Genomic DNA, 26,893 nt, shown 5'->3' on the forward strand with positions numbered 1-26,893 from the left:
ATATCCGTACAGTCGTTTGTAAATAAATCCTCTGCAAGTGTTTTGTTTTAGAAAAATGCATTAAAATAGCTCATGGTTATATATTTTTATAAATTAGCAAAAATTTTATAATAACATCAATTGCGGTAAAGTTATTGTTTATTGAGTTAGACGCATTTTTTCTAGTACTTGTGCAAATTTTTTAAAAACCTACTAATTTAGGAGTTAGAGTGGTGCAAAGTTGCAAAATTTTCCCGTAGCATTACTAAGGCGCCAGAGACAGAAAGCGATAAGGCGCCAGAGACAGAAATCGACGGAGCCCCGCTTATTACAGAAACTGCACAGAATAGGAGCCTTCGGCCGTTTGAAGATACCTAACGAACCTAACCTATACCTATATAAAAATCGTCATTTTGTATCCTAGACCGTTTGCGAGACACGCGTTAATTTTATTAAAGTGCTAGTGCCATTTACTAATCTTAGAACCCTAATATCTCAGTAAATATTAATGGAGAAGAAAAAGTTTATATAACAAAACATCCTTATTTAAACGTGTTCTATATGATTTATCAATATTAACATAGGTCATATTGGTAAAAAAAATCATCGTAAATTTATTAAGTCTCTGGCGCCTTAGTAAATACTATGGGAAAATTCGCAACTTCGTACTGCTCTAACTCCTAAATAAGTAAGTTTTTCAAACAACTTCATTCTATAAAAGATGCTAATTTTAATGCAATCTTTCATGTTTTTAAATTACAAACACTCAAAAATAATAAACACGGGCGCGCTATCTGTCGCAGCTGTGGTGCTTTACTCAGGCCACACGCTACAACCATACCGGCTCAGCCACGACATTGGTCTAAGCGCGACAGCGGCGAGCGGCGGCCATACATTGAAGCGAGACACAGCGATGGGACTTTTCATTCGCACGTATGGCTGCCGCTCGCCGCTGCCGCGCTTAGACCAATGTCGTGGCTGGGCCGTACCGAGCGCATCGATCAGCCGCTTAGTTCCAACGCGCGCCAATAGATGGCGCTTAATCTCCTGAGTCCCCGCGTACTTGTACAAGTACAAATTAAATTCGAGTTTTGAACTCTTAAACAAATAAAAGAAAGTTCCAAATTCAAAATCGGAAAAATTGGCCCGGGACTCAGGAGGTTAAGCTATATTGGGAAACGGGACAATGACGTCATCTTTTTCGTGCATGCTGCCCGTAGTAACGAGTTATTAGACGTTATCACGTCAAAAGTACCTAATCAACTAAATTTAAAGAATCCATAAAATTATAGACAAAATATCAAAATTTCATGATACAGTGATCCTGCAGGTCCTGCAGGCCCTGCAGCTATAATAACATATGTAGTATCTTCTTAGAGAGCGCGCACACGGGCAACTGTTGCCGGCGACTTTTTGGTCGCGACCATGGCCTAGTCTGAAAGTGCGCACACGAGGCGACGCAACTTTTCATACAAATACGAAAGTCGCCGAGCAAGAGCAACTGTTGCCCCCGTGGGCGCGCACCCTTAGTAGTCTGTGATAACATCGTAACAACATTATTTCGTCAGCAATTAGAGAGCGCGCACACGGGCAACTGTTGCGGGCAGCTGTTGTCGCGACCATGGCCTAGTATGAAAGGGCGCACACGAGGCGACGCAACTTTTCATACAAATACGAAAGTCGCTGACAACTAGGAGCTTGCTGCTGCTTGCTGGTCGCCGAGCAACTGTTGCCCCGGCGACCGGCGACTTTTCGAAGCGACTTTTTTGTTGCGACCATGGGCTAGTATGAAAGTGCGCTCACGAAGCGACGCAACTTTTCATACAAATACGCAAATGTAAAACGCAGTGATTCAATGCTCTTTGCAAATACGTAAGTCGTCGAGCAACTTTGTCGCCCGTGGGAGCGCACCCTTATTTGAGCCAAACTGCAGGATTCCACAGCAATGTCAATGTCAAGTCTTGTCAAAGTCATTTAATTAAAGGCGTCAAATACATGTCAAATAGTCCTAATAGGCGGGAACGGCCGGAAGGCAGAAGGCACGAAACAAAAGCGTCGGGAACCTCGGGAAGCGAATTCGCAAGCTGTACGTGGTGCAAAATAGCTTAGAGTTTTACTTGGAATAGTGAATTAAATAAATAACGTGTTTGTAAGACTTAAACATTTAGTTTTATCAATAATTTACTATTGAATATGACGCGATCTCATAAGAAAAACAACACGTCAAGTACGACCGATGAATCCAACAAAGAGACAGCTAAAAAACGTGTTGATAATTCCTGGTTACTCTTAGCTCCAGGTAAGTTGTATTATGTATGCAAACACACAAACAAAACTTGGTACCTACGTTAAAGAATCATAAAGGAAAATTACGTATTCTACCGGTATTTGACTATTGATTGAATACGATAAAGATGAACCATTTAGGTTGCTGTATTTGCTAATAGATTATCTTGTAATTTTTAGACGTTTTATTACAAAATTCTGAGTTTGTAATTGTAACTCTACCACACCCAGCCAGCAGAAAGCCTAGCAAGTATTGTTTGGACGAAACTAACAAGAAAATATATGAAGTCGTTACATTTAATGAGCCCCACCGATGCTGGTTCACTGGCCAAACTGTCAAGTCTGATGCTAGCATGTTTATGTTGACTCCCATAAATCCTATATTCCTGGGTAAGTTTTAAATATGCATGTATATAATATTAATAATATAACATTTCATTAATCTTCACTAAAGTTGATACAAGATAGCCAGATTAGTGTAATTACTAGGAATTGCAGTAAATCTGTTTATATTATGTCTTTGGATTGAATGCTAGACTAAATCAATATATGGTCAATTATTTGACTGTTGGTTTGGATTTTAGGGTCCCCCCACACCTAGCGTTTCGCGAGCGTAGCGTCGGGCCAACTGTATGAAAAAAGACCACGACGACACAGCCGCGAAGATGTCGCGCCGACGCGGCGTCAGGCTTTGCCATACTTGACCCGATGCTACGCTCGCGAGACGCTGGATGTGGGGGGACTCTTAGCCAGCAACAGCTGGTACAGGCCTAAGTAAACTTGCATAAAAAATGATTGCTTGCACATATTTTAGTACCATACTAGGTCTACCAGACCATTGAACTGCCATTTAAGATTTTGTTGTGATTACTAACTTTTTTATATGCAGGATATTTTGATACACATGTTATTTAGTTGTCAATAATATATAAAGTGATTTTAACACATTGACAGAGACAATAAATGGTGCACTATTCCAGAAACTAGTCATTGTCTAGTCTATAACTGTTATCTTGTATTGTGACCACCTACTCAGCAAAGTTCACAAACACCCACCAGGTGGGTTCCTGGCAGTTAATTTGTGTTACCAATAAAGTTAACAGATAATTTATTTTCAGTTTTGCCGCATGTAAGGGAGCAATGCCAGAGCAAAGCAATACCCATTGAAGATTTGCTATCAGAAAAAGGACTTAGCAAGCTTTTTGCCTTCATTGCTGGTATTGACAATATTGCAGATCTAAAGGTGATATTTCTTTCTGGTACTAGTATGCTATATGATGACTGAATAATGATATGATTAAACAATAACATCTTGGTTATAGGTTATGGTGACCATTTTCCATCAGGTGGACCATATACCTGTTTGGCACCATGGTATAAAAAAAAATCTTGGGTTGTCCCATTAATATTTTGGCAAGACAATAGACATCTGTCCCATTTTGCTTTCTTCATCAATTCTCAATGATATTTTGCTTGTTTGCAGGGCCCTGAAGATTTACAAGCTTACAAGTATAATGAAAGTAAAACTTTGTCATGGCTTGAAAGTAAGGTGAAGAAATTGGCTAAAGTATTGAGAGCCAAGAAAATTCACGTTCGGTCAGGTGCTGCCTCTGCTACATTTGTAGCTAGTACTGCCAATGATGATACTGTGGATGACGGTATGTAATCTGCCTAACAAAAGTTATCTTTACAGACTAGTTTATTATTACTCCTGAAAATACTGCAGTTTATAGCTGAATTATAATGTAGCGTTGAATACAAAACACCATTTTTTTCCAAAATTTTGCTATATCATATTATATTACACCCTAGAGGGTGATATATATGGATCTATGTGTACTAATTTCAAAAAATAAACATACTGAACATGGTGTTGGTAATTCATGTGTGTAATTTTCAATATTTCAGACTTTTTCCTGAAGTATGCTCTAGGCATAATAGGTGAATATCTTGAAGAGGACATAGTGGACATATTGGAAAAGAAGTTTGATTTTAAGCCTGACATGATTGAATCTTTAGGACAGAAACGAAAATCCGAAGTTGCAGAAAGTAACAACAAAAGAGTAAAAAGTGAAAATACTGAAGACAGTAAGCTGATGACTGCTCTTTCACCACTTCCAAATAATGTAACCAAACAGAAACCATTAACTGCCAAAGAAAAAGCTCGACAGAAGGCTGCAAGTGGTACAAAAACCATATCAGCTTTCTTTACTAAAAAATAGCATTATCTTGCTTGAATAAAGTAATCACCATTTTAGTTTGCTTATTGTGCTTTAACAAGAAACTGGTAAGTACTCAATATCTTATGCCTTTAAACAAGAAGAGTGTACATACATTCCACAACACTTCTCTTTCCAAACTGACTATATGTATGTATATTAGTATATTACCTACTAGGTTCTCAGAAACGACTAGCTGAAATTTGTCTCCTAGATATTTTCTGTTATATGTTTTACAACCCTTACATACATTACATACCCTCACCTTAAAATATACATATTTCTCAATGTAAATTCAACAATACAAGAACCCAGCGAAAAACCGGTATTTGTGGTATTCCTTTTATTAAATAAACATAATTGACTCATACAATAAATAACTTAAATTTCAGCTTCATATTCTCTACGCTCTACATGCACATTTTGGAAAATTGGTCACACAACTCCTTGTGTTTCGGCCACTGTTGCACCTGACATTCCCTGGAATAATAGAAAAGTTTATCGTAAACTACCTGGCGAGGCCAGATAATGTACAAATGAATGTGGCTTTCCACTACAGAATGGAGATTATGATTCAAGTGCAATAATGACCTTCGTACCTTAGTCTGAAATGCTGATGAAATCAGTATTATTGCATATGAAGCATAAGGACCATTTTTAGAAAAGTTTGGAAATCCAATTCATGCCAAAAGGTATGGATATCAACAAATGATTTTTATACTAACTACTTCTAGTCGTTAGGTATATAAGTTACCCCACCGCGAACATTTCTTGCTGGCAGACTCGCAGCACATGGCCAGCGAACTCGCGTCACGTTATCGTGTGAGTTCAGTTGCTAGTTATTATTAATTACTAAAGGAGATAGTCAGTTCAAGAGGATCAGTTGGCCTCGGCTGGGCGGAGCTGGAGCCGCGAATAAAGGAAATCCCTTCTGAGAGCCCTATGTCCCTGATGGGGGATAACAGGATATTATCATCATCATCATCATCAATGGAGATAGTTACCGGCCGCAGTACCACTCGGTCTTGCACCGCGAGCACTTCTTGCTGGCGGCCTCCCCGCACTTGGCGCACTTGGCGCCGCCGCCGTCCAAGGCCAGTGCGGCGTCGCTGGTGTACGAGTCGAGGAGCTGCTTGGCCATTTTGCGCGACTCGTCGCTGCCGTCCATGTCGAAGAGACGGAGCTGCTGCTTGGCCATCGTTTTGGTGCGTTTGTGCACTTGGCGCATGTACGAGTCTTTTATCTGAAGAAGAAAAAAGATTGTACTAGAATTAGTGATATTTTTCAAGATCCCATGTCTGCCAGGCCCAATCAAAACAATAGAAATTAGTGCCATAGTTCGAGTGACGTGAATCAAATCTGCGCTACGCGTCGCTCTTTTAAGCATGTTATCCGCAGTAGGTGTATCAGCAGCGCCGGCCCGTGCACTCGATCAGGGTAGAGCGGGTTTGAGTTTCGGCGCCCTTGGGAAGAAGTTATTTTCATAGTATTGCCGTAATTTGAAGATTAACGCAATACCTACAGAATTTATGGATTTCATCATACAGAGTACGAAAGGGACAATGGTTGAAATTTCGCAGTCGCACCCTAGTATGGTTGTGGGGCTGAACGTGGATATCATGTACATAAAATAACGAACAAAATGGAGTACTATAGTGGCCAAGTCAGGAAAGCAGACTTGAAATGAAAACGCGAGCGCGGAATTTTTCCTAAGTAACTAAAAGAGAACTGATATAAATAGTGAGCGCGAGCGAAGCGAGCGCGATTTTTTTTTTTCCTATTGACGCAATTTATTAAGACTCAACCCGCTAGCGGGGAAGCAGCGAGCTTTCAAGCTTTGATCAACTGCAGACCTGCGGTCTTTGGCATATTTTAGGGTATTTTGACTTCACAGCGCCTATGTTCCCGACTTTTAGGCCTTATATTTCGCCATCAATATTATAATTAAGACATTAACTGCGAACTCGATCGTCACCGTCGGGATGCCCATTTCGGTATTTTGCCACTAAGTGCCCTTCGGGATCTTAGTCCTTTGAAGTTCGCTCATCATCTCCTGTGATTCACAAAATTGCGCCTCTCTGAGACGTTTTGCGCCTTTGGCTTTATGAGGAACTCCGCTATGGACTATCGGATAGACTCATAATTTTGCATTTGGATAACGTAACTTTGTCGTTGTGCCGCACAAAAATGTGGTTCGTCAAGGGCTAAAATTCTCCTTTTACGGCGCCCTAGCAACAGCGCCCTTATGAATGTTGGTATATGTTGACAACTTTCCACAACCTGAATTACAAATCTAGATTTTTAATAGCTGGATAATTCCCGACTCCTCTCGCCGGTTTGTGATATGTGTACGCCCACGCAATGTATTTTTCTTTGTATGGATTTTTCCATATTCTCGATTTTGGCGCCCCCTTACCATGTGGCGCCTAGAGCGGCCGCTCCACTCGCTCTACCCTTAATCCGGCCCTGGGTGTATGCACGTTTTTAGGGTTCCGTACCAAAAAGGTACAACAGGAACCCTTATGGTGCGACTCTGTCCGTCTGTCTGTCCGTCTGTCACATTGTTAAATATCTCGAGAATTACTTATGCTATCGATATGAAATTTGGAATAGTTATAAACATTGTGAACCTCTACAAGTTGAAATTTTTTTTTTTTATTAATTAATATAAATGATAGAAAATGGCCAAAATGAAAGGGGGGCAAACTGAAAATTTCAAGTAACTAGGTCAAGTGGGGTATCGTTAGAAAGAGCTCAAACTGTACATATCAAAACAATTTTTTATAATTTTTTGGTTTTGGAAAAAAAATGTTTTTTGAAGGAAAATTAAAAAAAAAATACCGTTCCCCCCCCTTATCTCCGAAGTTTACCAACATAAATTTATGAAATTTTCACCAAACATGGCTATTATAATGAACATTACAGGAAAAATAAAATCGTACACGTATCTTGAAAACTTTTTTTTTAATTCATAAAAAACCTTTCAGATTTACATTTTCAATTTCAACACCCTTGCGGGTGTTTATTGTACCTGTGTTTTTTAACAAAATAACAATGAAATTACCTGCTTTCAAATAGAGGAAAAATGGTTAAAATCGGTTCACGCAATAAACAATTATTTCATAAAAATCATCCTCCATACTAGCTCGCACGCATTAGTTTACTCAATTTGCCGATAGATGTCGCTGTACGTTGAACGCTCATTTCCTACATCGCGTTTTTCCTGATATAATGAGGTCGGTTCAGGAGCGTCCTTGCGACATGTCGTAAGTCGTAAACTATTGAAGTCGAATAGTCTTGATTTTATTTGGACGTTGTCTAACAATAAAATTGTATATTAAAATATTACTTGTTATGTGGGAAATTGAGTCTTGAGGGATTTAGTCAAATCTGTAGAGTTCTATGAATAACATTTTGATGATTCAACTATTGAAAGTTTGTACGGAACCCTCGGTGAGCGAGTCCGACTCGCACTTGACCGGTTTTTTTTTATTTGTTTATACGATTCTACTAGTTATGACATTACTAAAAATAAATATAACACATCAAAAATATAAACTAAGAAACTAGAAAAAAAAATAAAGCCACTGTCATATACGGGCAATTTAAACGCGATCATTTTGGCGCGCTCGATCGAGTGTTATCTGACGTCCCACGTACGCCGTATTGGAAGCGAGAAAAGAATAACTCTTTCTCATTCCTACTTACAGACGATAAGAGTAACATGACGTCACGTTGCGTTTTGAGAATTTGTGCGGGAGTTTAAAAAAGCCGCTTTTTGAAAATTTAATTTCACTATTAAATTACGATAAATTTCAAAAGTATTTTGTATACGTATGTTGTTTAGCGATAAAGATTACAAATAAAAATATTTTGGCTATTTGGAGTTACGTGCATATTCCCTATTATATGTATTAGGGCCATACCTGTGGCACGACCTCTATGAGTGTGCAGCCCGGATTCTTGACGTTGGTGCGACCGTTAATGTTAGAGTAATCACCCACGGAGAGGCGACACAGGAACTGCTTCAGATCGCCCAGCGGCGGCACTTGGTCCAACATGTTCTCAGTGAGCCGCGCTTGCAGCTGGGAAGACAAACAAAAATAAGTGGACTATTTAGGTTTCTGAATTCTACATCCCAGCATAGATTAAATATAAGAAGATCATACCATCCCATACATTAAAATGCGACCGCCTAAGAACGCGCACGAAGACTTTTTATGTGGCGCCATCTATGTGGTGTAGTGTATGCGCGTTCTTAGGCGGTCGCATTTTAATATATGGGATGGTATGATCTTATATTTAATCTATGATCCCAGTGTCTACCTAATACCTATAGGTAGTAATAGATATGCAAGTATCTACATAATGATCGAATAGATTACTGAATATAATGGTTTTATTAACTTCGGTGAATCTGATGAGAATGTTCAGCTTGCAAAGCAATCTGCTTTCTGATAGCTGATGCTGGAGTCGCACAGCACGCAAGCACATCAACCCTCGCTATTCTTGCTGCGTGCCGCGCCCGTCCCAGCCTCACCCGACAGAAGGCGGTGCGGCGGCACTCGTCGACGGTGTACTGGTGCGCCAGCCGCGGCTCCAGCAGCAGCTGACGCAGGCACAGCCAGAGCTGCACCTCGGTGCGGTGCATCTGCAGTCGCTCATCATCAGACGGCTTCGCCCACCGGCCGACTGAAACAAGGCAGTTTTAAATAAACGCAATACCGATTATTTCATCATGATTCTCAACATGTTGCCCAATGTTGGTTAATTTTTGTTAGGACCTTTGATATCATTATCACTAAAAAATATTTTCTTAAAAACTTGATCAAGCTATTCAAAAATTACGACAAAAAATAGACAATATGTAATAGTCACAGTTGAAAGTCTGAAGCTCGCCGGCCTCAGTGGTCCTGCGCCACGGTTCCTCGTGCAGCAGATGAGCCAGGATGGAAGGCACGTCGTTCGTCTTGTAAAGGCCCGTAGCAATGGAGGCGCCCACACCGGCTCCCTCCATGTGTTCCGCTATGTACCTATACAAGAACCAACGCTGTCAACGTACTTTATGAGAAAAATATAGATTTCGTGTACACATCGCCAAGAACGTTTGTACCTAGTTGTTAAGATTAGCGTTCATCAGCATTCGCGTTCTTCCGAATACATGAATATCGTCCCACTTGGGTGACAATTTTGGTGTACTAGGGGTTAGTTTACTACGTACCTTAGGGATTTGGTACTGACCGCACGATAGTGATGCAACGCATGCTGATATCAAACTGCAGGTCTCTCTGCCGGCGCTCGAGCTCTTCCGGGGCAGTCTCACATTCCAGCTCCTTCGCGCTCTGGGGCTTCAAATATCCGTTACTGTAAATATTGTATGCGACATGATCATGTCTCGAAAGTGCGAAATAAGTCAGTATTACACGTATTTAATAATAAGTATTTTGCGGCGTACGAAGTCTTAGACAAGTTAATAATGTATGGTTATGAACCGGTCACAAGTCTCACTTGAGAAGCGCCAGCAACGCCGTCAGCTGCTCCACGGTGTACCCCAGCAGGTCGACGATCACGTCGCTCAGGCACCGGGCGCCGTCCTCGTGGTACAGGACCGTCTCCAGGAGCCCGACACACGCTGCTTCATGGTACAGCTGCTCCAGAACAGAAGGCAAAGTATACTTGTAAGTATGTATATCGGTAAGCAGGAATTTGTCACACCCTGTGTAAGGACTGTAAGGCAGCTACAGTCCAGCCGGCGTAGACGCCAGACGCCGACAGATACGCAGACTGTCGCGCCAATACGCAAGAGCGATAGAGATAGATAGCTACGCATTTGGTTACGTACTCTTAACCGCAGATTACTACTTTGCATTTTAAAGGTAGAATTCCACCAAATTTCTGGTATACTAAGGGCTACTGAGCTAGTTTCCGCCCATTTGAATTTGACAAAATTCGAATATAAAACCGTACAGGGCTGCACTGATAAGAATCCTAATTGTTTTGAATTAGGTAACAAAAACTTAAATTTCACAACAGGCATTATTAAAAATGTAATACTTATATAATTTTGCTATTTCGAATGTATTTATTACAAATTATTATATTTGCCAGGAGTGGCACTGAAACCTGAGTAGTTTCATGTGCTCTGCCTACCCCTTCATGGGACACAGGCGTGATTGTATGTATGTATGTATTTCGAATGTTGAAAACTTATCGTAAGGGGACGGGAACTACCTAGCATAATAATCCAACCCCCAACCTACATAGTACCAGGCATCATATAGCTTGGTAATAAGTACGAGAGTATCAGAGAGTACCTACTTACTAGGAGGAAGTGGCCTTCTACTTGGACAAAATCATGGGCTGTAACGAAGTGATAACTTACCACCATGTAAATACCAAACGTACAAGAGGGTGCTGGCTCCAGTTTCAGTATTTGAGGGTAAACTTTATACCGCCATATTTGGATACATATCGCTTCTTGGACTAGAATTGGTAACTGAAATGATAAAGTAGCTGTCGGTTTCTTGCCTCATAATGAATTGTTTCATAAAACGTATATTGTATGTTTAAGTAAGTTTCCAAGTTCATTACCTTTCCAGAGGAAATCAATGTCTCTTTAGTAAGTTCTTCTTGCATAGATGTCGCTTCTAACACTGCTTGCTGATTTAGTTTCTGAAGTCGGATGTGCCAGTCAATCCACCTATAAGTTGAAGATGGCTTGAATGTATTCGAACATGGTGATTCAATCAATCTGCACTGTCGCTAGCATAGAAGTAGGTCGCTAGTGAAATATTTTACTTACACTTGATTTCCTATGCTATCGATACGGGATGGTTCAATACTGTCCACGAACATATCTAGTTCACCTATTTCCAATGCACTAAGCTGAGGATCCTTATCAACCATTTTGCAATCTTTTACTATGGTTTTTTTAGGATAACGATCTACACTTCAGTAATAGATCAAGTAGAAAACTTGATTAATAATCAAATTCAAGGTTCCCTTGTAAAATTAAGTAACTATAGCAACGTTTGCTCGATAATTCAAAATACGCGCCACCGGAAGTGCACAATACAAGTGTTAAGTAAGTATTACACCACACGATGTACCGGGTCCGATTGATCAATTCATCCGGTGCATATCCGTCTCGACTTACACCGGTCAAATCTTACATGAAAATCGGCTAAAAAAACAAAGTGTGATGTAAAGCTGGATTTTTGATATGTTATTTGGAGTCCTTGGGGGAATGTAAAACTATATTTTGCAAGCAAAAAAAAAGTGTGCTAACTTCGTAATTTAAAAAAAAAAGTAAAAAAATCGGACTTTTTTTGGTTTTTATTTTTTTATTAAAAAGCTATGCGTTTTTGGCCAAAAGTTGCTATGTAATGTTGAAAGCGCATTAAATTTCAAACAGTTTGACATCTTTTTTATCAATGTCCGTCAAATAGTTTTCGAGATATGAAGCGTCAAAAAAGGTTAATTTTTGACGCATTTATAAAATGTAGCGTTTTGCCAATATTTTTAGACAAATATCTGCAAAATACTTCATGATATGATATATATTGCAATATAACATTGTATAAAATTTATTTTGCTTTAGTTTTAGTGCAAATAAAGGTCAGTAAGACGAATAGTTACTTTGGTAAACAAAAAAAAATCTATAAACAGAGAAGCCAAGAGTCTGGTAGATTGGTTAAGGTAAAATAGTTTACGCTAAAAATTTTAGGTTGAAAGTGCTACCTATTCGATCTTACTTTCTTTGATATCCGTTTATCTGAAAAAATTGTCTAAGCTAACTTTGCATCGATTTGACTATTACTAATGAAGAAATAAAATACAGTAAAATTTTGAAGTTTAGTAAATTAGAAAAATAAAACAGAATTAGTTACATTTTCCTGGTTCTGCATCTTGATGGCACAACTCCTGTAGTGATAGAAAGTCCACTTGAGTGGTATTTGACCACCAATTGCTGTGGAATAAACTACGGGAACGGAAAGCGCCCACGCCAATTATTAAGATACTGGAGAAGTGGTATTCCCAGCAGAAGAACGTAGTAAGATGGAAGTCAACTCTGTCCACAGCCAGCGGGCTGTTTAGTGTGGCGTGAGACAAGGAGGCAGTATGTCTCCGGCTCTCTTCAGCGTGTACATGGATGGGCTGTCGCAGGCTTTGACCAGTACCGAGGTTGGCTGCTCCATCAATGGGCAAATGATAAATCACATCGCATATGCAGACGATATGGTCCTACTAGCACCATCTGTGGGAGCTATGCGTAAGTTACTTGCAGAATGCGAGAATACGCCAGCCAGCATAACATGAGATACAATCCGGACAAGTCTGAATTTATGCTCATGGAGGCAGCACATATGCCCACACATGTACCACCTCTTTTGCTTGATGGAGTTCAATTGCGGAGAGTACACGAAGTCAAATATCTTGGCCACATCTTGTTCTCCAGTTTAAAAGACCAGGAGGACATAGAAAGGCAGAGGCGAGCCACCGCAGTAAGGCCAAACATGTTGGCTAGAAGATTCGCCAAATGTAGTGACAGCTTAAAAAGACAGCTATTCCTCATTTTTTGTACAAGCGTGTATACTGTCGAGTTATGGTCCGACTACACCTGCGCGGCGGTGAGAGACCTGCGCGTGCAATACAACACATACTATGTACTGATATTTCGTTAAACGGAGAATACTATGATTCAGCCACGTCCACGACAACGCTCGTGAGATTGCATCGATGTTATTGACCCTCAGTGATATGCTTTAAAAACCAGTCCGTACAAGAACAATTTCGGAACAATATGATTCAATTAATGAGGGTTTTCTACTCGTAAATATTTTGTTCCGCCAAGCGGCGATCCTGAGCTCTTTCTGACCGTAAACTTAACTTACTAAATAAATGTTGATTTGATATACGCAAATATGTGTCTGAGTAATACTTGAACAGCCCCCAAATAATAATAATTCGTTCTCCGCTACGCCTCCTTTAAATATATGTAAACTATCCCATTTGGCCATTACCATCCACCGATTATTTCTGACCCAGTCATACTAGACTTATGATATAATCCTATTTTTTTAAATAACTGGCACCCTTTTGGTCTTATTGAAATTTTCTACATTTTTATTTTACAATTTATGTAATAGCCTGAGTTGTTTTGCTGATATATGTCTCAAAATATTAGCAAAACGAATATTTTCATAGAAAGGGGAAAAATGCTCTTTTTTTGACGCTTCATATCTCAAAAAATATTTGACGGACACTGATAAAAAAAATGTCAAACTGTTTGGAATTTAATGCGCTTTCAACATTACAAAGCAACTTTTGACCAAAAATGCATAGTTTTTTAATAAAACGTCAAAAACCAAAAAAAGTCTGATTTTTTTACTTTTTTTTTTAAATTACGAAGTTAGCACACCATTTTTTTGCTTGCAAAATATAGTCCTACATTCCCCCAAGGACCCCAAATAACATACCAAAAATGCAGCTTTACATCACACTTTGTTTTTTTATTTCTCTTTTTGACCAGTGTAACTAGCCATAAAGCAAATAAAGTCTCTTAACATAGGCAAAGTGATGTACAGTGCGCAAGCGCCGTAACTGACAAACTAGTATTACCATATCAAATAATTTTTAACTGACAGCTGTCATCACTTTTTGTGTCAAGTCAAAAATTGAAGTGAATTTCGGCAAAGTGCCGCGCATTCCTTACATTGCATTGTTTTCCTATAGAATCTGAATATAATTTACTAAACTTGTATTTTAGAAAAATGCAGGCCTTTCTTAAAACTGGAAAAATATCAGCCTCAGCTAAGCCGTCGCCGTCCGGCACCAAGCCGACAAAGAAAAAACCGCCGGCACCATGGGTCGAAAAATAGTAAAGTTTTTCCTTTGTACACTAAAATTTCATAGTTGTGATATTTGCTATATACGTTAATAATTTTGTGTCTTTTCAGCCGCCCAAAAACTATCGACGACATCGTAGATCAGGGAGAGGTGGTTCAAGTGTTGAGAGAATGTCTGTCGGGCGGTGATCTGCCGCACCTGTTGTTCTACGGGCCGCCGGGCACGGGCAAGACGAGCGCTATCCTGGCAGCGGCGCGGCAGCTGTTCGGCGACATCTCGCGCGACCGCGTGCTGGAGCTAAACGCGTCCGACGAGCGCGGCATACAGGTCATCCGGGACAAAGTCAAGTCGTTTGCACAGCTCACAGTCAGCAGCACTAGACCAGAGTAAGATATCAAAATCAGAGTCAATATTCTATATTCAAATAGGTTTATACAAGATATTGCATTTCAGGCATGTTGTATGCCAAGCTAGTTACAATTGCTGTAATGACATTTGGAAAGTAATACAATGGTTTATCATTATTTGAATAAGCAAGTACATACATAGTAATTAATTGCTTATATAACTCAGTTTTGTGGCAATACAGTATCGCAGAGGCCATTTCTACTAGGGATGTTACGAATATTTGCATTCGCATTCGCATATGTGAATGATTCGCATTCTTTTAAACATTTGCATTGACATTCGCATTCGCTTCAAACGATGCGAATGTTTTGCGAATGCGAATGTGTGCAAGTCGCAGCTTGTTCCTCGCCCGCGCCGGCCGCTCCAATTGCTACTTGTCGACTGTCGACTCGCGCATGTGCAGATAGGTCAAATTCGTACGGCGTGAAGTTCGTACTTGGCATTTTGACCAATAGTAAGCATTTTAATTTTTTTACCTAGCGGGTTGTTGGTGATTGCTTGGTTTTTATTTTGTTTTTTTATGAAATTCAGCGATATTCGCATTCGCATTCGCACATTCGCATTCTGAATATTCGCATTCGCGAATGTGACACATGCGACATTCGTGACATCCCTAATTTCTACTTTAATCTCTTGACAAGCATGTTTCAAAATTTGCAAGCAAGTTAAAACCTTTGCTGCAGTAGTTTAACCATACTTCATATTATAAGTTCTTTCAACCTGGTACTGCTGCAAATGTACTAAACTCTGTCAATTTAATTAAAAAAGAATCACATTTTATTATGTAGTTTGTAGGTTCTCAGGAGGTTAGAGCTCTACATCCTTAAGTTAATAATTATTCACCTTTTGAACTCCTTGAAAGCCTAAAGTCATCATTACTTATTGTGTCTGCACACAAAGTACATCTATAGACAATATGTAACACACTGTTACTACTTCTGAGTAAGGTTTACAGTTGCCCTTTTGCACATGCCAGTTGTGTGTGCGGTTTATGAGAAAAAGTAATTTAATAATAGGTGGTCAACAGTAATCAAACCAAATAATAACCACAACATTCAAAAGTAACCTTTCAAATGATTTGTCAGACAGTTTAGATTAGATTGTAATTTACAAACCAATGTACAAATAAAAATAAAATACATTGGATTTTAATTTGAATCATAATGGCAATAATCTCCTGAACTCAGAAGAGGATACCACTGCATAATAAAATTAAACAAAAAAAGTTTTTAAACAATAAATCCCAAGATTTTGTGTAGGACTAGTTTTTACGAAAATAACAGCCATGTGACCTTCCAACCAAAAGGTACCTAGGTCTTATTGGAATTTGTCTGATTTCCTTACAATATTTTCCTTCAAAAAAAAACGCTATTGAAAGGACTTTCTCATTAAAAATTCATTGAACACTGACATAAATATTGTTATGATTTTCCAGTGGGCGGCCCTGTCCTCCTTACAAGCTGGTGATACTGGACGAGGCGGACTCCATGACGACAGCGGCGCAGGCGGCGCTGCGGCGCACCATGGAGCGCGAGACGCGCACCACGCGCTTCTGCCTCATCTGCAACTACGTGTCCAGGATCATCCCGCCTATCACCAGCCGCTGCTCCAAGTTCCGATTCAAGCCGCTGGCAAGAGAAAATGTTATCATGAGGTATGAAATTTGAACTATGAGATTTTTATGTTCAGCTTGCTGCCTCATACTGCACTTATTAGAAGTTGTGTTCTTTATTTCCTGATAAGTTATAGTTGTGCTGATGGAATTTATTTAGCAACTAGCTTTTGCCCGCGGCTTCGCTCGCGTTAGAAAGAGACAAAAAGTAGCCTATGTCACTCTCGATCTCTTCAACTATCTACACTTTAAAAATCACGTCAATTCGTAGCTCTGTTTTGCCGTGAAAGACGGACAAACAAACAGACAAATACACTTACCCATTTATAATATTAGTATGGATAAGGCCACCTGTTGTCGCCTTTTCAATGATTTTATCCAAGAGAGCTGTGTGCACATTATTAACCCTTCGGGTGGCAGCACGGATACGTCAAATAGCTGTCAGGTGGCGGCGCCATGTTGCGCGAAAATGCTCAAGTGCCAGAGGGTCTGAAGTTGGTCTGAACGGTGATCAGCGAGATATTGGCGGGAGATACAAATTTAATGATTGTTTCTTATTTTTGTATGAAAGTTGTATATAAAAAGTTTGACGCTATAATGTGCATAAAATAGGCTTTTTAATTACACTGACAAACATTTGCTGTCGATATGTAAGAAATTAGCAAATCCTCATTTTAACCTAAGCCAAGGAAAAATAATCCGGATTCTTGTATAAAACAGACTAAAAAATACAGAAAAAAGCACTACTCTTAAGAAAAACACTTTTTTTACAAACATATACATCAGAAAAGGTAATAAAATTACACTTTTGCATTAAGATTTTACATATTAAAAGCGTATTAAAATTGGGTATGAAATACGTCTCGTAAAAAAACTGAGGTAACTTTGAAATCTGGTTTTGTTATTATTTATCAATTATATGTTTGAAATTATATACTCGTTTTGTAGCGCGTCTTAAGATATATGTATTATCACAGGCTTAAGTAACAAAAGTTCTGATTTTCAAAAATAAATGAGTTGAAAAATAAGGCGTGCGAAAGCTAAAGTAGATAGATGACCTTCGTACATTTTTTCATAATACCAAGTTCTTAAAGTGGTTTTATTAAAATTTTGGGGGTTTCAAAGCTACATTAAATAACAATGTCTTAGTAGTGACATATTTTAATAGAAAACGACATACAAATGGGACAAAATTCGTCTAAATTATTACGCACATTTTATCCACATCGAAAATTGAATAAAATGGCCACGGTCGTGACGTTGAATATTGTGTCTCGGTGATGAAAAATTATCGAGTTTTCAGTATAAAGATTATAAACTTTGGTTATCAAATAGTTAACCTAACGATTAAGGTGTTTTTTTAGGTTATTAGTACTAGATATATCTAAATAAACGCCTAATTCCTCGAGCCAAACCTATTCATCACTCGATTATTTGAAATAAAATGCCAAATCAATAAGTAAAAACAATCAAATTTACGATTAAACTATTGTAAACTGTTTAGTACTTACCCAGGCACATTATATTTAAATCCGTATACAATTTTGTATAGAAATACACACATAAAAACACAATTTGTTTAACATCAAATTTTTAGCAAAGGCCCTGTTGCCTGGCGCTTTTAAAATAAGGATTTTCTAATAATATTTATATTACAGGTAATTATTTTTGATGCGACAATTAATAATTGTGTTTTCCGCTATCTATTGTTAAAGTTTTTGTAGCTTAGGTGCGCGCGCAAACGTTTAATTTTCCCGCCAAATACGCAATGACCATTCGGTCGACTCCCGGCGCCATGGCACTTGCGGACATTTCAAATCGGCCGGGAGTCGACCGCTCAGCACTCGGGGACTTTTGAAATCGGCCGGGAGTCGACCGCTCAGCACTCCAGTGTTTAATGATGTATAATCATCACAATTCCCTGTTCAATTCTGTAAAACACTTTCGCAATTCCCCCAGCCACCTGGTGGTGCTGTTATTGTCATGTCATGGGGTTTTGAAAATGGAAGGTTTTGTGTTTGACATTCTAAGAAGCGAAAAATTGTGCTGTGGTTTTAGAAACTTCTTTATTCCCATTGTAGTTCAAAATACGGATTTCTGTTCTATAATTAAAAATTCAACAAATATCAAGCCAAGCTTAACTGATACAATGGTTCTGACTAAATCGATTTAAACAAATGCATGTTAATATGGTGTTACAGGCTGCGAGAGATCTGCGAGTCGGAGGGCGTGGAGATTGGCGACGGGTCGGTGCTGGAGCAGGCTGTGGGCACGTGCGAGGGCGACCTGCGGCGCGCGCTCACCGCGCTGCAGTGCTGCCAGCGGCTGCTGGGAGAGGTCACGGCTGAAGGGCTCGTGGAGGTGGGTGTCAGGTGACTCCAGCGGCAGAGCGTTGTAACAGACGGTGGGCACGTGCGAGGGCGACCTGCGGCGCGCGATCATGGCGCTGAAGTGTTGCCAACGACTGCTGGGCGAGGGGTTTGTGAAGGCGTGCTGCGGGGTGCTGAAAAAGGATCAATGCCTTTTGTTGTTTTACAAGATTTATTAAAATGATATTAACTAATTTAGAAAACCCACTAAGTTGTAAGGTCAGTGAGGGCAAGATCGGCATAGTTTATTTGAAATAAAGTTTGAGTGGATAAAACTCTATAATCAATGTAGTCTGGCGTAATACGCATGGTCCTATGAGATAGCAAATATTATATTTTACAAAGCTTTTATAATATTTTGGTGAAATAAGGTACTTTTAAGTCATAAAAATCACATTTTATAAGGCTCGGCGGGTTGACCGTCCTCCCACGATGGGTACAGAAAGACCGTCTAGTGCTTGTTGTCGCGTAATTTCATATGAGACTAGGTTCCAAAATCATGATCATTGTTATTTTACGTATTAACAGGGCAGAATGTGCTAGATAATTAATAAAATAATGTTAAAATTTTGAACATATAAGCATTTTTCTATTTATAAGGCAAGACCGGCATAAGTCCCGTAGATGGGGTTCATAACCTTTTCTTTTCAGGTCCAGATATTGCATAATACTGTTTTTACAACGAACACCTGCGATACAATTTAGTCACGATATTACAGACTCATATAAATCCAACTACTTATCTGTTTTTGAAACTTTTTTATTAAGAAAAGGTAATAGGATATTAAGATGTCGTGAATTGGTTTGGTAACATTTCTTAGCAATGCTTGGTTTTTCTATAGTTACTACCAGAGTTACCACCTACCTGAGCTACCACCCCCGAAAACCTATTGACGACACCCATGACGACTTTTTGTCAAAGTGACAGCCAGCAATATCAATTAACGGTCGGGTAGCCGTAAAATAGTCGGTCAAAAGTGTCAAAACCGTTTTAAAGGGTCACGGTCCCTGTTGGGTACTGCTGATTATAAAAATAATAACCAACTTGTAACCCTACTCTCTTTTGAAATATTTGTCGCCGCATGTTGTACAATCTAAATATACTTAAACAAAAATAATAAAAAACGGTTAGGGCTTACGATAATTCTACCAACTTAAATTTGACGATGAATAATGCAGTGTAGGCTTACTTCTGTTCACCTCTTATCATTCTTCACAACCATGTCATATATATTTTATTTTTACTTAATACTTTCGAATGATTTTAGTAACACCATACGAATCATTATCAAAACTGTATTTCGAAGTTAAAATCAAAAATGGTACAACTATCATAAGCCAAAAACGTACCTATATATTGATATTGTTTAGACTCGACTTATTTCCAATAAAGCCTAAAAAAGGTTGGCAACTCCTTGTTTATCATATGCCGGTCTTGCCTTTCTCTTTTATGCCGGACTTTCTGACTAGGCACAATTTCTAAGTTACATATTTCAGAACATAAAACTAGAAATTGAGCGCGTTTTGAGTAGAATAATAGTACTAGTCTGAAATAACGGTTATTAAATGACTGCGTTACATACATGATATACAAATATTCCGACTGCTTCTATTTTATTTTATTTTTTTGCGGAACCATGTTGAACTTGATGTTCGAGTTCGAAACGAGAAACAAGTTTATTGTTAACTAGTGTTCGTCCTAGGGATATGTATTGAAAACCAATGGATTAAGGATGAAAAACTGCTATACCTCCAGAGGTGTGAGAGGCGTAGATATATAAACAAAAAAGTTATAGTCAATAGACGGTCTTTCCGGGTAGACGGTCTTCCCCACACTGACCTTAAAGGCTCTTTTTATTCATCATCATATATGTTCAACGTAGCTTTCCTCTACAAAGGGTGAAAATCCTGGGATTAACAACGAGCGTACCGCTACGATAACGTGCGGCGTTTGCGTTAATGATGTGACTCATTATATCATTAATTCATTAGGTACAGTCGAGTTCATTAATATTTGTACACTTCTTCACCTTAACTCGTAGCAATAGGGTGAAAAAATGTACACATATTTATGAACTTAGTACATAGAAATCCATCATCATGCTGAAAACGCATACTATTATAAGATTCATAAATATTTTGTGATCATTAGGTTTAGTTAAACACATTCTATTGTTGCAATTTAATAATGGCATTGCTAGAATTTAACAATAGAGATGTACTTCATGTACTTATCTATTTACTGATTTCTATTTACGTCTTCTTCTTTGTAAATTAACATGTAAGTTCAACTTTCAACTAGATTTTTTTTAACTAAACAGTGTGTCCACTGTTCACATATGGCACGCGTGTTCAGTGGAACATGGATAATATCTCGATTAAGTTTTAATTACCCGCCTGTCGTAATTGTGCCTTAATCTTATGAAATATATGTATCCTACACTGAAGTTATTCATACATGCGTAGAATATGTTCGGAAAGGGAAGAGCAGTATTTCTTCTTTCTTTCTTTCTGTGTCTATTTATATTGCTGTTTATTTGTAAGTACGGTACGAGTAGTATTCTGAGAATCTTTTATTTGCTAATAAGCTTCAACACAAAAACAATACCTCACTCTTTAACACTTTGAGTATTACTTAATGGTCAAGCAATTAAGATTATGTTATTCAAGAGGTGCCAGGTACCTGAATTTTTAAAAAGTTTATGGCTCAAGCGAAAAGGTAAATAATACAATAACCCTTTCAGAAATACCAGGCTGTGGTGTTTTTGGTAAATGCGTGTTATTTTAACGTAGGTAGAATTCATGCTAAAGATTATCCCATTTTAAAAATTAACACGTTCACTGCCGGCTCAGAATTGTAAAGATTACGGCTTTGTTATACCTAACGCTTTCCGTGACCCATATGTGCGGCACTGGACAATAAAAGTGTTAAGTTTAGGGAGGTACATAATTTGTTATTAATATTAATGGGAACTGGCCTCTAAATGGAATTTGTTTTGTTTCAGGTGACTGGTTTGGTGCCGGAGAAACTTGTCAACGAGTACCTGGCTATCAAGAACTATGGGGAACTGGAACAGTTTGTTGAGAAGTAAGTAATCATCGCTTTACCTTCATAACTAATGTACCCACCTTTTTAGAAAAATATGCCATGTGGTGTATAGTGTGGTGATTAATACATAATAGGCCATATTAATAATTAGAGGCGTTGGGAGATTGGATTCTCAAATAGCTGGTTTCTTCATCCTTAAAGACGTAATTTAACATAATACATTGCTGTAGGGTATCTAATTTGATATTTAGAGTACACCACCATTATGATCAAAATGTGTTTAAGTTTATACTTTATCGATTACTATAAGGACGAGGTTTAATTGTATCTTTATAATACACATAACCTGTCAGAGCGCCCTTATGACAAGCAACAAAGTACTTTTAGATAAATAGAACCAGTTCAATCACGAATATTCAGTAAGGAATAAAATATACTAAGGTACATACAAAGGGGCAAATCTCGACTCGGGGGCAAATGTAACTGGTCCATTTTTTCCATGTTTAATGTTTGCATTAAACCATCAGTTATACTCGTATATAGTAGGCGTGTTCAGTGGATACATGTAGAACTCAACATCATAGTGTAATAATGGAAACAATGGATTAGTTACAATTGCCCCCCAGTCGAGATTTGCCCCGCTGTACCTTATGCACATTTCAAGTTAGTTACTAAAAGCCTGCGTCGCGGATGAATTTTCAACTGGGAATAGTGTTAATATTTTAATGTCGGAAGTGCGTAATTTTAGGGTTCCGTACCTCAGAAAGGAAAAACGGAACCCTTATAGGATCACTCGTGTGTCTGTCTGTCCGTCGTCACAGCCAATTTTCTCCGAAACTACCGAACTGAATAACTTGAAATTTGGCACACATATGTAAACTATGACCCAAAGACGGACATGTAATTTATGGTTTTGGGGGGTAAAAGTGAAAATTTAAAATCAAAGTATCTAGAACTATATTGTGTTACATATCAAATGAAAGAGCTTTTTATAAGTATTTCAAATATTTTTTTTTAAATAATTTTTAGTAAAGTAATTTTCAAGTAATTTAAGAAAATAGGCAAAAAATTACCATTCCCCCCTTATCTCCAAAACTACTAAGCGTAAAATTTTCAAAAAAATACACGAGATAGTTTTCAATCTATAGATTACAGGAAAACCTATTAGAAATCTACAGTAAAGCGTAGCGTGTCGGACTTAAAAGAAAAAAAAAACTAATTACGAATTTCACTCACTGCCGCTGCGAAGTTACCAAATCTCTTGAAATTGTGTGAGCGCGTTTGAATATTACATATAAACTCATTTCTGTTTCGTTTTGTTCAAAATATCGATTATTTGCAAAAATGACTTAAGTTCCTACTAAAAAGGAGGCGCTTAAGCCCTTCTTGTAGTGTACGGAACCCTTACAACGCGAGTACAACTCGCACTTGACCGGTTTTTTGTATATTACTATTTGATACCTAATAAATAAAAAATATTTAAAGATACTAAAAGAGTTTTAAATGTTTCAGTTTCCTAATGGAAGCGTACTCGGCGTCGCAGTTGCTAGAGCAGGCGTCGGCGGCGGTGGTGAGCGGCGGGCACCTCACCAACCGGCAGAAGGTGCGCATCAGCGAGAAGCTGGCCGGCTGCGCGCACCGCCTGCAGGACGGCGGCGCCGAGGCCATGCAGCTCACGGACCTGGGCTGCGCCATCATCATGGCCAACAACGACCCTTGATACACCCCTCTCTCCACTTCTTAGGCCGATAGTCCACTATCATATGTTTATTATAGGTCTGTATGCTTCCCTTTTTCTCCACCGTGAAGAAAAAGGACGGCATGTTGCCTATAATCATATTTCCATGATAAACATATGATAGTGGACTATAGGCCTTAGTGTCACACGTGTGAGCGATCTCCACCGGACTAATATCTAGTACGTTCAGGGAGCGTTTTAGAGTAAAGCGGACGACAAGTCGTGCGGATCGCTGCGCGTGACACTAAACCAGCCTTAGGGTCAGCTCCAGTCGACCAAAAATTGTACGTTACTCGCTAGTATGAAAACGCTTACGCGTCGTCACCGTTGAACGCGTACGCATGGTCATACTAACGAGCGATTTTTGGTCGGCGAAAGCCAATGCCGCGTCAATATGTTTAGGGAGACTACTGTTATCTCATAACCGTCTTAACTGCCTATTTGTGACGTTCTCAAGGTAAGGGACTTCTAATCGCGCCGTATTTTAGCTGCAAGATGTTGACAACTATTGGTGTCTTTCTCTAATATGAGAGTCCCTTAAAGCCTGACAGGACGCACCAGCAGGAGGCGCGTGACAGGACGCGCCATGTTGCGGAATTTCATTACAACTATTTTCTTCATACTATACTGAACTGCATCAAAATAAAAGCGCCCTCTTGACAATAGTCATATATTTCTGCTCAGGCTTTACCTTGAAACGTTACAAATAGGCAGTGGTCCGTTGAAAAACCCTTTTAAAGTATTCGTGATACATCCATATAGGCCTAAGTAAAAATCCACGTATTTGGCCTAAAGAATTGGTGAGCTCGTAAAATTAGAAGCTTGGGTCTGCATAAGATGCTTTATTACTTTTAGGCAACATATTATTTTAAACTGTTTTTGGTGGGCTATTACAATACAAAGACGAAATTTGTTCTTATTATCTGTATACTGTATGGATCCGGTATCAGAAATACCTTTTGCTTAGTTTTAATTTTATTACTACTAAGGACGATTTTTAAATTCTACCACTCGATTTCTTGTATTTCGACAATAATATCTACACTACTAGGCATTATAATCTTACTTAAAACATTGCAACCGGTTATTAATCGTGAGAAATACCATCAGATTCTCAATTTCTATCGCTCGTATTTTGACAGCATTCCGCTGTTTTATTTAGATATTCCAATGACAAAATCTAGCGCTAAATATTAAAATTACGTGTCTCTTGCTATCACATAATCATGTTTTTTTTTAGTATACATACCTCGTAAGTTGTAACAGTACCTGTGTACCCACAGATCGGAATGAACACTAGCAACTGACAAAGATGTAAGGATGCCAAATCACATTGAAACTGTATCACAACTTCTTGCAACTTCATAACATTTAAGCTGCCGTGAGTGTTGCGGTACACGTGCGACTATTATGCCATGAGTTTTTATAACCAAGCAGTGTCATTTACAATTTGAGAAGTGCATATTAGAACTATTCATACAATCGTAATCATAACATCTATGTACGTCTTTTTAAATATAAATATGACAACTAAAATCAACAAAGATATCAAGTGATAATGAAATAAACAAATCGTACGAATATTGTGATATTACAGCGTGGCCCAAAATTACGTTGACAAAGAATAGGGAAATGTTGAAATAAACCAAAATATCGAAGTTACCGAAAATATTTTTTGGGCCTATACATATTGTATATTTCTACATTCACCATGGATATTTGAACAGCATTCATGTCCATTTTACAAGGTTTGCAATGTAGACCAACTAAACTTAAAACTATAAATTATAGTTTGTAATCAATCTTAAAACCCTAGCCCGTATTTTAATAACAAAAATTACGATATTTTACAAGCTATACTTGCAATAAGTTATACGAAAGTTATACTAGAGATACAACGTCATATCGTTATTTTTTTGTTCTAATATTTGCGTTTGTAGTTCAAAGCCAAAGGAGGATATTTTGAAGACGATTCGATTTATTTGGTGAAAAATTATTAAGGTTTCCCATTTTAATTTGTGTAAGGACAGAAAATAGTTATTTGGTTTACAAGGGGGCAAAGTAGTTGTTTAACGCACTATATTGATACCCGAGCAAGCGAAAGATTCCAATATTGAACCGCGAGCGTAGCGAGTGGTTCAAAAAGTGGAATATTGAGCGCGAGGGTTTCAAGGCACTAAGGTTAAACAAACTTTGTCACCGAGTGAAACACAAAATTTTTCACCACACCAACACGAAGAAAATACTAACTAACTATAAAACATCAAACTAAATCAAATCCATCGATTTATTTAATATTTATGATTCAAAATCATCATTTATAGGTAAATTCTATTAGATAGCTTAAGACATCAAGTTAAAATTTGTATGAAATTACTTTGCACTCTTGTGGATAAAATGCAATTTTGTTATCTGTTTTCGATTAGCAAGGAAAGCTTTTAGCCGTTGGTGTAGTGAAAATAATTATACAAACGTTTGTCAACGTATTTTTGCCACCCTGTATCATATTCTTGTGATATATGAATTTACTTCTTAAAAACTTCCGATTGTATCCGTTTATGAACGGTACTCTACTAGTCTATTTTCCAACTATCGATCCTCTACCCGACCGAATCGTGACAAATAAGTTAAATAACATTTTTGTATCATGTTATCAAATTATTTGTCAAAGACAGGCCGAAATAAAAGCCATCATCGTATCACCCCATAAATATGTCTGGTCTTATAGTAATCTAGTGCCTTTGTTTTTTGTAAAAAGTAATCATTACAGATCCGTAGTGTCTAAGTCATGGGTTATTTTATATGTGCTAATGCATTTTTTATAATAAATAATTAAGTGATTTTAATAACACAAGTTTGCTTTTTTTCTACTATCCCAGACGAACACCTGCAGTAGGTTTTGACAACCTGACTACAGGTGTCCATCTAATAAAGTGTGTCATCACTTTCAGGGTACTCTTTCCGTTGGCGTATCTTTAAATGGTCTCTAACCAGCGGTTTTCAACACGTACATGTCTGAAGAAAGGGCGTTTAAACAGACTATGTAGGACCTATATTCTAAGCCCTTTACTAAACAAAACGTAGGCACGGGCTTAAATTAGTTATACATATAAGTTATGTTACGAGTATATTGTGTATCTCATACACAAGTCAATGTAACACAAAGACAAATGATTAAGAATTAGCTTCAGGCTTATAAAGAGTTATGAATAACGCCATATGTGTTTCTGAGAACCATGGTAAAAGTACAAGTCAAGGGTATATCATGCTATACAAAACAAATAATAGTTATTTGTTATACAAGGGGGCAAAGTTGTATTTTAACGCCGAGTGTGAAATTTCATATTTTAAACGTAACACAAAACTTTTCCCCTCACTATAGCG

General features: G+C 38.3%; 3 protein-coding genes across 4 annotated transcripts; 2 read left to right on the forward strand and 1 right to left on the reverse strand.

The window, feature by feature from the left end:
• Positions 1-2,001: 2,001 nt before the first annotated feature.
• LOC125241155 (ribonuclease H2 subunit B) lies at positions 2,002-4,854 on the forward strand. Of its 2 annotated transcripts, none has more exons than XM_048149494.1 (5): positions 2,002-2,278; positions 2,446-2,655; positions 3,384-3,508; positions 3,749-3,923; positions 4,174-4,854. In XM_048149494.1, exons 1-5 carry the CDS (start codon positions 2,173-2,175, stop codon positions 4,485-4,487), a joined length of 930 nt encoding a protein of 309 aa, XP_048005451.1. In that variant the 5' UTR covers positions 2,002-2,172; the 3' UTR covers positions 4,488-4,854. The 2 variants fall into 2 exon arrangements, with proteins under 2 accessions (XP_048005451.1, XP_048005452.1); XM_048149495.1 differs by having other exon boundaries at positions 2,497-2,655.
• On the reverse strand, positions 4,847-11,475 carry LOC125241154 (zinc finger MYND domain-containing protein 10-like). The gene is made up of 10 exons (XM_048149493.1): positions 11,287-11,475; positions 11,076-11,184; positions 10,867-10,980; positions 9,993-10,132; positions 9,726-9,848; positions 9,363-9,517; positions 9,025-9,176; positions 8,411-8,569; positions 5,489-5,727; positions 4,847-4,964 (listed from the first exon to the last, which is right to left on the reverse strand). Exons 1-10 carry the CDS (start codon positions 11,388-11,390, stop codon positions 4,895-4,897), a joined length of 1,365 nt encoding a protein of 454 aa, XP_048005450.1. The 5' UTR covers positions 11,391-11,475; the 3' UTR covers positions 4,847-4,894.
• A 2,687-nt stretch (positions 11,476-14,162) lies between these two features.
• Positions 14,163-25,623, forward strand: LOC125241575 (replication factor C subunit 4). Its single transcript, XM_048150122.1, has 6 exons — positions 14,163-14,364; positions 14,444-14,719; positions 16,177-16,395; positions 18,555-18,714; positions 21,728-21,810; positions 23,284-25,623. Exons 1-6 carry the CDS (start codon positions 14,258-14,260, stop codon positions 23,489-23,491), a joined length of 1,053 nt encoding a protein of 350 aa, XP_048006079.1. The 5' UTR covers positions 14,163-14,257; the 3' UTR covers positions 23,492-25,623.
• The last annotated feature ends 1,270 nt before the right edge of the window (positions 25,624-26,893 follow it).

This window comes from Leguminivora glycinivorella, chromosome Z (assembly GCF_023078275.1).
Source record: "Leguminivora glycinivorella isolate SPB_JAAS2020 chromosome Z, LegGlyc_1.1, whole genome shotgun sequence".
Taxonomy (NCBI): domain Eukaryota; kingdom Metazoa; phylum Arthropoda; class Insecta; order Lepidoptera; family Tortricidae; genus Leguminivora; species Leguminivora glycinivorella.